General features: G+C 55.3%; 1 protein-coding gene across 2 annotated transcripts in view; it reads left to right on the forward strand.

The window, feature by feature from the left end:
* OTOF (otoferlin) overlaps positions 1-15,064 on the forward strand; it is a 94,549-nt gene that overhangs the window by 29,524 nt on the left and 49,961 nt on the right. For both annotated transcript variants that reach the window (XM_024764482.1, XM_024764483.1), the window contains exons 4-5: positions 7,419-7,518; positions 9,387-9,568. In XM_024764482.1, the coding sequence (XP_024620250.1) occupies positions 7,419-7,518; positions 9,387-9,568 (282 nt within the window). The remainder of the gene's footprint in view (positions 1-7,418; positions 7,519-9,386; positions 9,569-15,064) is intronic.

Here is a 15,064-nt window from a genome sequence, read left to right on the forward strand (position 1 = left end):
CTCGTGTCCTCAGAGTCTCCCAGCCCTCCCAGTCCTTGTTGGCCAAGTTCACTCTCTCTGTCCCCAGTCCTGGCACAGCTTCCTGTCCCCTTCCTCAAGTTTTCCCCCTTTACACCATGCTGGGCAACAGTTACCCATCAGAGAAGGTGATAATACCTTCCAACAGACCACCTATCTGTAGCCTTGAGAGTGAACTTGTCACACCTGTGGAGGACTGGAAGCTCCGAGGCAGTTTGGTTCAGTGGTTTAGGAGTCAGGAAAGCCTGCTCTCAGATCCCAGCTCAGTCATCTACTGTGTGACCCTGGGCAGGTTGCATGACCTCTCTGAGTTCAATGTTTGCATGTGTAAAGAGGATAAGTACTTACCTCAAAGGGAAGCTGTGAGAATTAAATGAGACAGATGTTCATTCATTCATTCAATCCCCATGTTTACTAAGTGCCTACTGTGATGGCAAGGTGCCCACCTTCATGGAGCTTACATTCTGCAATGGAGCCCATCTACCTCCTTTTGCTGAACCACTACCAGGGGTTCAGCAAAAGTAGTTCCCATCCTTCTCTCTGGGTGACAAGCAAAATTCAGAATCATTTGAACAGTCTGTAATGGTGGCTAAATGTAGTACATGTAAGTTCCTGTCTTGGATTCGAAAGCCAGTTTTCTTATACAAGCTAGAGGGGGTCATGGCTGAACCATGACACATCTGAAATGGTGCAGGGGTTTTATTCACTGAGAGCTCAGTATGACTCAACAGTGGGAGAAGACCTCAAATGAATGAAAAGCTGACCTAACCCTAGGCCATGTTAGTAGGAGAGCCAGCAGAGCAGGAGAGGTGAGGGGCAAGGGTTCCACTGTCCCCACGCTGCTTGGACAGAGCACGAGTAGGCACTGCCTTGTGGTTGCCAGGGGGAAGGGGCTTTAAATCTTGCCTCATGACAAGGGGATGAGAGCCTAGAGGAGAAAATCACAGAAGACATGTTCATCCATCCATCCATCCTTGGTCCATCCTTTCAGTCACTCATCAAACATTCACTGAGAAACACTCTATACCAGGCAGACACTGTGCTAGTCATTGGAGATACTAAGATGAGGGATTAGGGCACCATGTCTGCCCCCTAAGAAGGTTTTCTGCCATGTGAAAGAGGAAAGATGTGTGCCTAGAAGCAGGATCAGGGCAGGGCTGCATTGCTGGTGGACAGCAGACAGATGAAAGATGGCCAGAGCTCTCCAACCAATGAGCTGTCACGGGGAGAGGGTTAGCAGGGAGTGGACCATGATGCCGTAGAGGGGATTTCTGAGTCAGGAAGGGCCAAACCACGTGACCTCCAAGGATTCTGTGGCTTTTATCGGGAGCCAGAGAGATCTCAACTGGGTATGGGATGTGGGCATTCCAGGCCCACCAGCAGAGAGGCCTATCGGGGCATCCCATCATTCAGGCAGCTGCCTCTGGCACCCACAAGAAAGGTTGGTGAGACACCCCACCAGGGGCCCCCAAGATGAAGCAGGACCTTCTTCCCTGGGATGAGAGACGGGGTAACCTGTGAGAACAGGAGAAACAGGCACATACACAGCAAGGTGGATGTGGAGGAAGAAGCAGAATCGGAAGCTGAGGGCTGGGAGGAGCTCCAGGCATCCCAACAGGACCCACGGTAGACAGCAGAGCACCAGGGAGCCTCGGAGCTCAGCCAGGGCAACCCTCGCTGTGCAGATGGGGAAAGTGAGCCTCGGAGAGGTTGCTGAGGCCACAGGGGTAGACGGCCGTAGGGGGGTGGCTAGGATGCTGGTCTCCTTCCTCCCCTTCCTAATCCTCAAACTCCCAGAAACCAGGGTATGTGAACAGTGATGGTGGAAACCCAGGATGTGGAAGAGATTGCTAAACCATTTAAATGAAAGCTGCTGGACCAATCCCTAAAATGCTTGAAAACATCAAAACTCTTGCTATAAACAAATCAGAAGTATCTGGTAAATTGTTTAGGGAATCAACTACTGTAACAGTGAGTATGCTGGAATATAAGGCTTCGATGAGTCGTTCTAAAACACCAGCAAGAAGGAGACAGAAGTGGGGAGTCCCTACTCTGATTCTCCTTTCTCTCTCCCGGCCCTCCATGCCCCCACCCAGGAAAAGGCAGGAAACCCCACAAGGGGAGGCCTGGACCTGGTGGAAGTGGGTCCTGCTGTTTCCTTGGAAGCCTGGAGAAGGTCCAGGGCACTGTTGGCTGCAGAGCTGGGGTGGGGAGGACTGGTGGTCTCGTGTACAGCGCAGGGCCCACCTGACACAGGCCAGCTCGGGGGGTGGGAAAGGGAGGGCAGGTGCTTTGAGTCAGGTGGGCCTCAGTCTCCCACCCTGGAGTCTGGGCTCTATTTCCCAGAGCCAAAGAAAAGGGCCACCTAGTGCTTGCCCTCTGTCACCACCGTGGCCCAGCTCAGTGACCAGGCTCCTTCTGATGGGGCAGCTGAGCCTCTGGGGAGCCTCTGGTGGTTGCACCAGGCACGGCAACCAGTAAAGCCACACCCGCTGCTCGGAACAGTGGCCGGCACCCAGCAGGCCCCCCTTACTTTGTGGAATGAGTGAATGAGTAAATGTCAGGAGGAGAGAGCGTACAGGGTAGGAGCATCTGGGCACAGGAATTCGAGTGGCCCTTCTTCTCTGAAGAGCTCAGGGCTCTCCAGGAACCCAGTCACATGACTGGTACATTTGGGGAAACTGAGGTAAAGGAGGCTGGCGTGAGATTTAGAACCTGTGGGCCTGATCCCACCACCACCCACCACAGAGAAAGGGACTTATTCTAGAAGCAGAGGGCAGCATAGAAGCTGACCCCTCACCCAGGCCAGGAGACTCCAGGTCTGCTCCGCCCACCTTGAATGAGGTCCTTTTACAAGAGCCTTGGGCTTCCCTGTGAGGACGTGGTGTTGGGTCCAGAGGATCTTGTGCCACCCCCCTCTGCCTGTCCAGAACCCTGGAGGGGGGCTGGTCTGACCCAGGCACCAGTCTCCTGGGGCTCCTGAATAATTCAGGAGCCAGGAGAGCAGTGGAGGCCTGGTGAGGCCTCAGGCACTTGACACCAGCTCCCAGGGGAAAGCAATGAATTATTGACAGACCCTGGTGCCTGGTTGCAACTGTGGTCAGTCTGTGGGCCCCCCTCGCTGCTGGCTAACTACCCGAGAATCCTGCCCCTGCTCGGCCTTCCCAGCCGCTCCGTGGGGGCCAGCCCAGCTTCCAGAATCGGGGGTTGCCATCCGGAGGGCCCGTCTCCCAGGCAGCTCCTCCACGCTGACCCACTGAGCTTCCAGCCAGGCTGGACAAAGGGCAGCTGGGATCGGGGCAGGAGGTGGTCTCCAGGGTCACCAGGCAGGCCAGACCCAAGGCTTTCCTTCCTGCACCAGCTCCTTCCCCAGAGAACATCTATGGAAGGGAGTTGAGGGGCAACGCTCTGTTGGAAGCAGCATACGGGCACTTGTTTTGAAGTTGTGTTCTCATAGCAAGCACCCTGTGTTCTCATAGCAAGCACCCTGTAACATACCTGGATGGTACGTTACAGATGTGCAAAAAGGGTGAAGTTTTATAAAAAATGGTTTTCTTTATTTTTTTAAAGATTTTATTGGAGTGCAATTGATTTACAATGTTGTGTTAGTTTCAGGTGTACAGCAAAGTGAGTCAGTTTTATATATATACATATAGCCACTCTTTTTTTTTTTCTTAGATTCTTTTCCCGTATAGGCCACTACAGAGTACTGAGTAGTTCCCTGTGCCATACAGTAGGTTCTTATTCATTATATACTTTATACATAATAGTGTGTATATGTCAGTCTCAATCCGCCAATTTATCCCTCCCCCCACCTTATCCCCTGGTAAGCATGTTTGTTTTCTACATCCATGACTCTACTTCTCTTTTGTAAATAAGTTCATTTGTACCCTTTTTTTTTTAGATTCCACATGTAAGCAATATCATGGAATATCTGTCCTTCTGTGTCTGACTTACTTCACTCAGTATGACAATCTCTAGGTCCATCCATGTTGCTGCAAATGGCATTATTTTGTCCTTTTGATGGCTGAGTAATATTCCACTGTATAGATGCACCACATCTTTTTTATCCACTCCTCTGGTGATGGATGCTTTTCTTTATCCTTAACATAAGACTGAGATCACATCTGTTGTCCATTTCAAAGAACACTATTTTTTATTTTTGTTTGGGGGAAGCAGCAGGTAACTATTAAGAGTTAAAGCCCCACAAGCCACGCTCTGTGGGTATGGTGAATTCAGTCCTCTGCCCTTGCTAGCTCCCAGGATCCCAGCCCCATCTTCTGGGCCGCAGGCTTGCTCTGGCTCTGTGAGGCTGCACATCTGCCCCCAGAGGCCACCCTGTGCAGGAGACCAGTGTGTATGGGCCCTCCAGACGGCAAACACCGCCCCACCCCATGCCCCACTGTGACATGTGACATCTGAGTGTGGTGGTATTAGAGGACTTTCACTTGAGTGTACTCACCACCACCCAGTATCACCTCCTTTGGGGAGGTGGGAAAAAAAGCAAGGCTCAGAGAGGTTGGAGAACCAACCCAAGTCACACAGCTGCCAGGTGGTAGAAACCCTCTTAGACGCTGCTGGGCAAACCCTCCTCTGTCTGACTCCAGAGCCCAGGCTCTTTCTGCTGTCTACATTGCCTCCCATTAGGGATGGCATTTAGTCTATGTGTGAACAGGGCTTGGACCAGGGCATGAGGAGAGGGGAATTTGCCAGAAGGCGGAGCTCAGCTTACTGTGTGATTGAAGCAGAGGTGGATGGGTGAGCAGTGAGAGCAGCCGGGGTATAGTGAGGTCCCCGTCACCGGGCGTCTAGCAGGATCTGGGAGTGTGTGTCAGGGAGGAGGTTTAAGGGACTTCTCCTTTTTTTTTTTTTTTTTATTTAACATCTTTATTGCAGTATAATTGCTTTACAATGGTGTGTTAGTTTCTGCTTTATAACAAAGTGAATCAGCTATACTAAGGGGCTTCTCCTTGACGGAATGCTGGACAAGCTTTCCTCTTAGGTCCCTCGCAAGTCTAAAGGTCTGAGAACTTGTTTAAGCCTGGAAGGTGCCAGAGCCTTCTCTGAGCCCTTGTGGGGGAATAGCTCCATCCTGCCCCCTGGGGGTGTCTTGTCACACTGCAGCATCTCTACTGATCCCTGGGTATCTTCTAGGGAAAGTTGTGCCTGCGTACCCAGCGCTCAGCAGGTGCTCAACAGGCCCTAGTGGAGCTAAAAGGGCCTGAAGTTCCAGTCAGCAAGGGGCAGTGGTAGAACAGGGATTCTCAAAGTGCGCTCCCCAAGCACCATCATAAGCATCACCTGGACACTTGTCAGAAATAGCCATGCTGGGGCCCCACCTCGCCTGCTGAGTCAGAGCCCCTGGGGCGGGGCCGGCTCCCAAGAGCAGATGGTGCGCATCTCTCCCAACTCGGTGCTCAGTGGCTTCACATTGGAAGCTTGAAACTGGCCTTGGTGGAGGTATTTACACCATGGAAATGAGCAAAAGCTGCAGGTCAGGACTGCCCTTCCCCTCCCCCAGCCAGTTGTTAACAGTTACCAGCACAGTGGTGGCGGGGGAGGGGGGGGGTCCCAGTCGTCTGTGATTTAGCAGGTCCTCCCAATGATTCTGTTCATGCTGAAGTTTAGAACCACAGATTTAGACCCTAAAGAGATGAGGCTGCAAAAAACCCAGTATATACGTTCATGCCTAGAGTCTACTGTTAGAAGGGCTACACAGAAGCTAAGAGCCCACCACCCTCATTTTATAAAGAAAAAGTTGAGACCCAGGGGCAGCGGCTCTAGGTCTCCTGACCCCAGCCCGGCACTTCAGCCCAAGCTGGGGAGAGGGCAGGATGCAGCGGGGGAGGCAGCTTCCAAGGGGCTTGTCTGAGAAGAGCCTGGAAGCCAAGGTAGGCTTTAGAGTGGAGGGATGGTATGAACAGTTTCACCCATAGGGAGGATGGGGCGAGCTGACAGATGGAGCTCTGAACCCCGGAGAGAAGCATTCATTCACTGTGGCTGCTCCCAGCACTTTCTCCCCTCACACAGACGGGAGGCTTTTTTAAAACAGTGTCTCCCTCCATGGCCCTCAGGAGGATGCAGACATCAGACATGTCCGGTAAAGTCAGAATCCACCGATACCTCACCTCATCCGGAGTGGCCATTAACTTAACTGTGTCCCTTCCTGCTTTCTATAAGCCAAGGGCAGCACCAGATGATCCCAAGGTCCCCTCCTGTCTCACACCCTGTGAATGCCCCCCTCTGCTTTTGTCCCTTCAACCAGAAGTGGTGTGTATGTTTTAATCTACCCCATGTGGAATCACCGTGTGAGAACATCTCTCTGAGTACCCTGTTCTCTCCTAGAGCAATAACCTTCAAACCATGGGATGAAGTGGCAGGTCAACTCAGTCAGCATTTATGGGGCCCCCACTGTTGTTCATTAATTCAGCCAGTAGATTTTGAGATCTCCTGTGAGCCAGAAATATCAAATAGAGTCTGGAAATAGGAAACATCTGCTTCCCTGGAAAGGCTCACACTATAACATCACCCCCTTGATAGCGACCAGACAGCTCCTGGAGTGCTGGCTATGTACTAGGCGCTCTGCTAAGAACTTGGCACAGAGGATCTCTGTTAGTCCTCTAAACAGCAACTCTGTGAAGCAGGGGTCATTAGCTCATCTTAGGAGAAATCTGGGACTGAGAGCCCAGGTCAGCTGCCCAGGAAGCAGGTAACCCTCTAGTAAGTGTCCGAGCTGGGTTTCCGATCCCGTCTCTCCGACTCCAGGTCTGTGCTCATCGCAACGCTGCCCTGCTGATCCCCTCCAGGCAACTGGGTGGATGGGGATCCCACAGTCAGATGGGTTCTTGCCCCAAGGAGCTTGCAGAATGCAGGTGTGTGTGGGCATCACTACTGACTCAACAGAGGACGAATGAGCCAGTGGTGCCGGTGAGGGGTAGAGACCTTGGTAGTGATTAGGGAGGTGGAAGGGGGAAGAACTCTCTGTGTGTCCAGGAGCCTCTGGTCCTTCCCCACAGCCTCCATGCTGGGCACCTGGAAGCTGCTCCGCAGGGGCTCGGCAACCCCAATCGCCTGTACCCAAGGGGCACGAGGCTCTGCCAGCACACACTGACCCGTCTGTGGACATCCCCCCAGGTACTCACTGCCCTCAAGCTCTCCCAGGGGAATGGCCGTCATACGTACACCCACACACGGTTGTTGGGGGTCACAGACCCTCCTGGACGTGCCGCCCTGGCCAGCCCCAGCTCCTGGGCCACCTTCTCCAACCCCAGCCTGGAGCCTGAGCCAGCCCTCTCGTCCCCTTGCCAGCTAGTCACAGCCTCTCGGGATGTCAGCCTTGCTCCTCGTTCTGGCCTCTTCATGTGAAACCATGAAGACCGCGCCCCCTCTGCCGTTCACAGGCTGATCGGGACCTTCCGCATGGTGCTGCAGGAGGTGGTGGAGGAGAAGCAGGTGGAGGTGACCGACATGCTGATTGACGACAACAATGCGATCATCCAGGTGAGGACGCCCAGAGAGTCCCTGGACCTGCCTATTACGGGTCACCTGGGGGCCTGCTGGCCTCCCTGCCCCTGCACATAGCGTGGCCTGGGGAGCACTCCTTATGGGCAGGGAGGTGAGGTGGGAGGAGGAGACTCAGGTCAGACTCTGCCGGAGCCCCTCAGCCTGGCAGCCATGGCCAGAGCCCTTGGGGCGTGACAGGGCCCCAAGGTGGACACTGCAGTCCTTCCTGCCGTGAGAGTACAAGAGAAGGCGACGGGGGGGATGCCCTCCCTTCTCTCCCCAGGGGCCCTTCCATCTGGACCCAGCTCAGGAATCACTAAAGACGTGTCTCTCGTCATCTGAAAGCCAGTCTGAGCCCTGCTGGCCACTCCTGGGCATGACCTTCGCTCTGCATGCCTGCCTTGGCGTCTCAGACTAGCCTTTCTGTGAGGGCAGGGACCTTCTTTCTATTTCATCTGTCACATCCCATCCCAGCACTTCCAACAGGAACACACGTGTGCTAATGACGCACAGTCTGTAGGCACTTAATACATGTTCAAGCAAAGGAAGGAAATAAACCATTCTGGACGCCCAGACCCCAGGCCCTGCTCTGGCGCGTCTGCCCCCATGAGCTCATTGATGCCCACCACTGGGCAGCTGAGCCTCGTGGTAAGGGACACAGCCCTTGGGTAGAAACATTCAGTAGGCCACTCACTAACTGTGGGCTGGCTGCATACCATCTGCAAAGTGAGCAAAGTTACAGTATCGACTTCACAGGACTGCTCTGAGGATTAAACAGGAATGCACAGAAAGTGCTCGGAACAGTTAAGCATATAGTAAGTGCTCAATAAATATATAAAGTAAGATCAGTAGCTATTATTTCCTGGCCTCAGTTTATCCATATGTAAAATGGGGCTGTACCATGGCTCTCCAACCCTGGTCTCGCATATGACCCTATGTGGTAGCCAGCAGAATAGCTTCAGAAGCAGGACTGCAGCCACAGAGAGCCAGGATGGAAGGAACCCTCTCTGAGGAGTGCCAAGGGTGGGGGAGAAACTCCCACCGTGCCTTGGTGGCTCAAGACACTTCTTCCCTGGGGAAATCGAAGCCTGGGCATTCAGAGGACCACATGCCTAGTGTAGGCTGCCTGTGGGGGTCGCTGGAGCCAGCCAGCTCCTGACCTGGAGGAAGGGAAAGCATGTCTAGAAGATTTCCTAGCACCCACATGGGCTGAGGAAGGGACTAGGCTGACTCTTCCCTGTGCACTGGGGAGAAGCTAGAGCTAAGAGGAGGCTTCTTGCTCTGTGGCCCAAGGGCACAGAGAAAACCCCATGGTGACCTCGAGCTCCCATCCTCTCCAGATTAGGAGGGTGGGTGTCAGGTGAGCAGGAAGAAGTGCTGACCTCACGCCTTTGAGGGTGTCCAGGGCCTGGGCTCCTCTCCTGAAGGACGTTCTCAGCTCATGTCATCAAATCCCCAGAGAGCATCAGGAGCGAGGGGAAGTCAGCTGATTTCAGACAGACCAGCCCTGGTCCCCGCAGGCAGCCCTCCACCATGGGGACACTGGAGGATGCTCTTGATTATGTGTCCAGTGGACTCGGCCCACCCCCAGCCCAGGCTCAGCTGCCCGGCATGGGCCCCCCACCTCGGGCACCCGGGAGGAGGAGAGCCACATGCAGCAGGATCTGGAGCCACAGCCCATTCAGTTGTCAGTCTTTCTGAGCCTCTGTTTTTCTCATCTGCAAAACGGGAAAGTAGGGGGAGGATAGTACCCAGCTTGCCTTAAGGGCGTGAGAGCACCTTGTAAAAATCACAGAGCAGCGGAGGACACGGGATTGTGATTGTTATTGCCGTCCCAGCCGCTCACCACCCATCTCTCCCTCCAGACCAGCCTGTGCGTGGAGGTCCGGTATCAGGCCACAGATGGCATGGTGGGCTCCTGGGATGATGAGGACTTCCTGGGGGATGAGCCCCTTCACGAGGAAGAGAAGGACAGCCAGGAGACAGATGGGCTGCTCCCTGCTTCCCGCCCCAGTTCTCGGCCACCGGGCGAGAAGAGCTTCCGGAGGTAACAGGCTGGGCCCTCTGCCCCCAAAGACACAGGGAGGAGGCCTGGGGCCTGCTCCCCTGGAAGGCCCCTCTAGGCCTGGGCTCAGAGTACAGACATGAGTTGCTGGAGAGACATACAAGAGGAGGGAAAGTGTTTCTGCAGCATCCCCTGCACCCCGACTCCAGAACTCACTGGGGAGGCAGCAGGGTATCTGCGATCAGGCTGAGGGGCCAGACCTGCCCGCTACCCTGAGGGAGGCAAAGTTCTGGGAGGGTGGACTCTAACATGGGTGGAAGAGGCTAGACCTCCTGCCTCCTCAAAGAATGCGAAAAGCAGACAGGAGGAGGCCCTGATCTCTCTGGCCCAAGACCCAGCAGTGCCAGACCAGCCCCAGGCAGCCTGGCCTCTGCCCTGGCCCGGTGAAGGCCCAAGAGAGGGAGGCTTCTTGCTGCCGGAGTGAAGCCAACGGTTGTGGTCGGGACCTGGCGTCTATTCTGTTGAGAAGACCGCATCCCAACACCCTAGGTGTCCAGGATTCACACCTTCAAATGTCCAGTCACACACAGAGGACAGGATGCTGTGTCCAGGCCTACTCGTTCCAAATGCACTAGTTTTACAAAAAAAAGAAAACGCAACTGTATTACTCTCAGAGCCCAGAGAGACAGACTCAGGTTAAACACTGTCTGCAGGTTCCTAGGTCACTGGGAATAATGTGTAAAACACAGGTAAGTCAGCGGTGCATCTGAAGGATGGGGGTGGGTTTGGAGAGGGGGGTATGCTCCCCTCCCATTGGAAACATCTCCCTCCCATCTCCTTCCACCCTGTCCTCTCCAAGTAAAATTGATTCAGTACTTGTTCTGAAAAAACACAGATGCTAAATTAGGGTAATTGAATTTTATACTTTTATTGTATGAATATATTTTCCTTCTTTGCCCTTGAACCACTCCCCACCCCACCCCCTTCACACACACCCCAAGACATATACAAGCTTCAGACCCCGGGAGCCAGGTGGGGAGTAATCATAGTAAGTCCAAAGGAACCATGCCTGTGGCAAATGTTGCTGGACCTGTGTGACTCCAGGTCAGCCATGAGGTGGTGGCATCGCCCAGGCCAGCTCGGAGACCGTTCTCCTCAGACTCCAGGCTGGGTAGCGTAGAGGGAGCGTGTAATCTGGCCTCAGAAGACACAGGTCTGAGTCCCAGTTCTGCCTCTTACCAGCCTCGTGACCCTTGGCCAGTCACTCCTACCCTGTACCAGGGGGCTCAGGGCAATGGGAACCCTCACCCTGCTGCTGGGAGAGCTGAGGGATGATGGAGGGTCAGGCTGTAACTGGAGTGCCAGGTACTACCCCACGTAAGGGCTGGTGATGAACAGGCTCTTGGACGATGCAGAGGGTTAGGAATCGGGCTGGAAATGGTGAAAAGAGGAGCAGGGACGCAGTGGGGAATGTGGGGATGCTGACACCTACGGTACCATCTGGTCCTCATCCTCTGTCCCCATGGAGAAAAGAGCTTGTCTGTGGCTACACGTGGGCTTTAAGAAAGGGCTTTCTGGGGACAGACTGGATGCCACGTGAGAGCCATCAGTTGCAGGGAAAGGAACGCTGGCTCCAGATCAGGAGAGCTGAGTCCCATTAAGTCGCATCCTGACTGCCACTAACTAACTGACTTTGGAAAAGTCATTAGCCCCTCCAGGTTAGTAACAGGAATGGGTTGAGCATCCTGGCTGCCCTCCAACTCTGACATCCTGAGGGACCCAGGGATTCCCCAGGTCCCGTGGGTAGCGCGCGTGGAGAACAACCCCCTGGAGCTACGGAAGCCAAGAGGGCAGCCCTGTCGCTATAGCTCCGCCAACGCCGAGCCGGGTCCTCTCTCATCCCACACAAGTGGGCCAGGGTGTTGATGGAGGGAACAGTGAGATGATGCAGTCAAGCATGAGGGGCTTTGGTCCTGGACCTGCAGACCGTCCTGGGCCCCAGGAGTACAGAGATGGAGAGGGTGCCTCTATCCTCCCTCATGTTATAGCCTGGCTTTCCCATCTCCCCAGCAGCAGCAGGAAGCAGGAACGGGAGGAGAAGTTTTGTCCCAGAGTTTGGGAATGGGGAGAGGGCGACAACCGCACTCAGAGCTCCTTGTCTCCTGGGGGCCACGGCCCGCTTTGGAGGGGCTGGGTGTGTGCGCAGATTCCCGGCTGCACTGGGGCTGCCAACCCAGACCCTGAGAGCACCTCAGGGTGGTGCCACTGCCACATGTTCTCTGGCCAGGCCTGGCTGTGCAGCCTGCAGGCTGGGGGCAGGGGGAGGGCAGAGGGGTGAGGAGAAGGTAGAGCTGGTTTAGAGAATCTATGCTTCTCCTGTGGTTTAATTCTAGCTGCCTGCATGGGCCAATGAGTTCTGGGTCAAGGAGTGCACGGTTCCAAGGGGAACCCGGATTTGGCCTCTCAGCCATAGGTGTTATGTCTCACCCTCCTCACGTAAGTGCCAGCCAGCCAGCCCTGTCAGCTCTGGGGTCTGGGAGAACGAAGGAATAGGGAGAAGGAAGGGATGTATGTGCCCAGGCTCTGACTCCAAGTCAAGTCCTCCTTTGCCCACATCTGCTCCCTGTCCTGCAGCCCCCCCTGGGAAGGCACATTGCTTTGTAGGTCAAGGTGCCCAATCTACAGGGTGCCTCTCTGTTGTTTTCCCAACAAGAAAACTTCATTGCTGGTAAGCAACGGTCTCTCACCTGGTTGTCTGGATCCACAGGGGTCTGGTGTGGGAATCTATTCCTCCCTGTCTGATGTGGCTGCGTGGGGTGCTTGCTGGAGGGGTCGGGGGGCTGGTGGAGTGAGTGGCAGGAAGCAACCGCAGGCCCAGGAATGAGGCATCCATTCCATGGGGGGCAGAGGAGGCTGATGTGGGGAGGTCTCCCTGCAGGGCCTAGGTCCCCAGGGCTGGGCTCCTGCCATCTGCCCTCACCACCCCCTGGAAGGGGCTCTGCAGACATTCCGCTATACTCCCAAGGCCTTAAGTATCTTCCCAGAAGCTCCTCCCATTGGACCTCAGAGAATGTCCACTGGCAGCCCTGCCTGAGCAGTCCCCCAGCCCCCAACCCACCACCACCCGCCCTCCCACTAACCCTCTCCTCCCATGGTTCCATCAGGCCCAGGCCCTGGTCGGTCTCCTCCCATGGTTCCATCAGGCCCAGGCCCTGGTCGGTCTCCTCCCATGGTTCCATCAGGCCCAGGCCCTGGTTGGTCTTCTCCCATGGTTCCATCAGGCCCAGGCCCTGGTTGGTCTCCTCCCATGGTTCCATCAGGCCTAGGCCCTGGTTGGTCTCCTCCCATGGTTCCATCAGGCCCAGGCCCTAGTCAGGCCCTCTGAGCCACTCTGGTTGCTTCTGCAGGCCCTGCCTCCAAGTCAGCAGCCTCTGATTTCAGCAGGCTCTTTGCACAATATGCCCGGGAATGTCCCAGGAGGCAGTGCGGTGCCATGGAGAGCACAGGGCTCAAATCCCAGCTCTGCCCTTTGGAGCCCCACTTTACCACCTGTAAGATGGGGGATGCTGTTGCCTCACAGGAGTGTTAGGGTCCAATGAGATAATACGTGTGAGCTGCCCACCGCAGTGCTGGCCCATGGCTGGTGCTCAGCCAGTGTCCCCTTCCTTCCTTCTCCCTTTCCGCAGTCTCCATGTTACCCCACCACAGCTTGTTCTACCCTGAGCAGCATCGGACCTTTTGGCCCAAGATCCTTCTCAGCTCTGGCCGTCCCCACCCTACTCCGAGGGCTCTGCCAACAAAGCCGCCCACAGCCGGAGCTTCACCGCCGCTTGGGCCCAGGCCAGGGTCTCAATCGCTCACAGGACTCCCTCGCCCCCCCCAGCTGTCGGTGTTGCAGAGAAGGAATGAACTACTAACCCTGTGCGCACTTTGCTCTCAGAAGCACAAAATCAGGGTTCTGGGCCCCTGCGTGTCAGTGTACATCTGCCCTGTTGGCTGAAGAGAGAGGAGACTTTGGCCCTGAACACACACACATGCCCGGGTGTTTTCTCACGCCTACCTGCACATATGTTCTCTCTCTCCATGACACCAGGGAGCTGCACACACCACCAGGTTCTGGGCAAAGGACCCCTGTTAGAAAGGACAAAGAAGGGAACCCAGGCTTAATCTCACAACTGCACTTCAGAGACTTGGGGCTTTCGCGGATTCCCTGTATCCCATGACTCTCGTCCTCACTTTCTCCACCTGCCTGGCCCTCCGGCCCTCCTTCTGCCCAGCCCCGCTTCCTGGTGTCCCTGCTGGGCTTCTCTCTGCGGGGTCTCATCCTGGGGGAAGGGAGGGAGCGGGCCACATTTCTTGTTCTCCTTCTGGATCATTCTTCTACTCCAGTGGAGACCCATAGAAGAAGGTACCTCCCTCCTATGCCTGGGGCCAGGGGCCAGCTGGGCATGTGTGCATGCCTGGGGGCTCTGACAGAGATGTGCATGGGGCATGTGCCATGGGGTATGCATAGACGTGCGTGTATGGGGTCTACACACGCAGCCTCACCCCCAGAGTGCAGGGTTCCCACAGCCCCTCCCCCACCTCCCTCCAACAGGCTGAGCCCCAGAGCTTCAGCCGCTCCCAAGCAGCCTGGAGGAGCCGGGGTCAAGGCCATGCTGAGATCTGGGGTGAAGCAGTGCTCAGGAGACTCCCCCCAGACTTAGCCGCCTCACCTGAGGTAGGGGTCCTCTTCACCCCCTGCCTGGGTCTGAGCGCTCAAGTGAGACCTCACACCGTGCAGCACTAAGATCCCAGAAAACCCTCAATCCCCCAGAGGCCGCCATATTGATTCCCCCCCCCAGCCTCCATGGCTCCTTCTAACTGTGCACACAGAGTGATGGGGGTGGGAGCTTGAGGAAGAGGTGAGTGAAACTGAGACAGAGAGAGAGAGAGTGTGTGTGTGTGTGTGTGTGTGTGTGTGTCTGTGTGTGTTTGTGTGTGTGTGTTGGTTGAGGAACAGAACTTACCTGGCCAGGCTGGGACACTTAAAAATACAATGTAGACTCTAGGAGGAAAGTCAGGCCCAATCAGGGCTTCACAGAGAGGTCCCCTAGCAACAAGGATGACCGTGAGGTCAAACCTCTCACCCCACCCCTTGCGGCTGAGTGACTAAGGGCAGGCAGAGCCTCAGCTCCCCTGTTTGGAAAATAGGATAATGATACCACCTTGTGAGACGGCTGGCATTAATATGTCAGGGCATGTCTAAGTTCTCCCGCAGGGCCGTGCAGTTATTAATGTTAGTTGTAGTCATAACAGTGCTTGTAGTAAAATCACAGAGTATTATTTTTTCACAGAAAGAGGGTCTTTTCCCTTCTGCATTTCCACACTGAGAGTGTGGACCTGTGTGCAGCCTCTTAGCCGGCCCAGGGGCCTGGAGCGCGTGAGGAGGGGTAGGGCATGCGTGTGCCAGGTGCTGACTACCAGGTTGCAAGTACACACTGTTCTCTGGCCTGCTGTGTGCCCGAGGGGGCCGCCGCTGGGCCAGCCTGACACCTA

The sequence above is a fragment of the Neophocaena asiaeorientalis genome, unplaced genomic scaffold (genome assembly GCF_003031525.2).
Source record: "Neophocaena asiaeorientalis asiaeorientalis breed wild unplaced genomic scaffold, Neophocaena_asiaeorientalis_V1.1 scaffold345, whole genome shotgun sequence".
Taxonomy (NCBI): domain Eukaryota; kingdom Metazoa; phylum Chordata; class Mammalia; order Artiodactyla; family Phocoenidae; genus Neophocaena; species Neophocaena asiaeorientalis.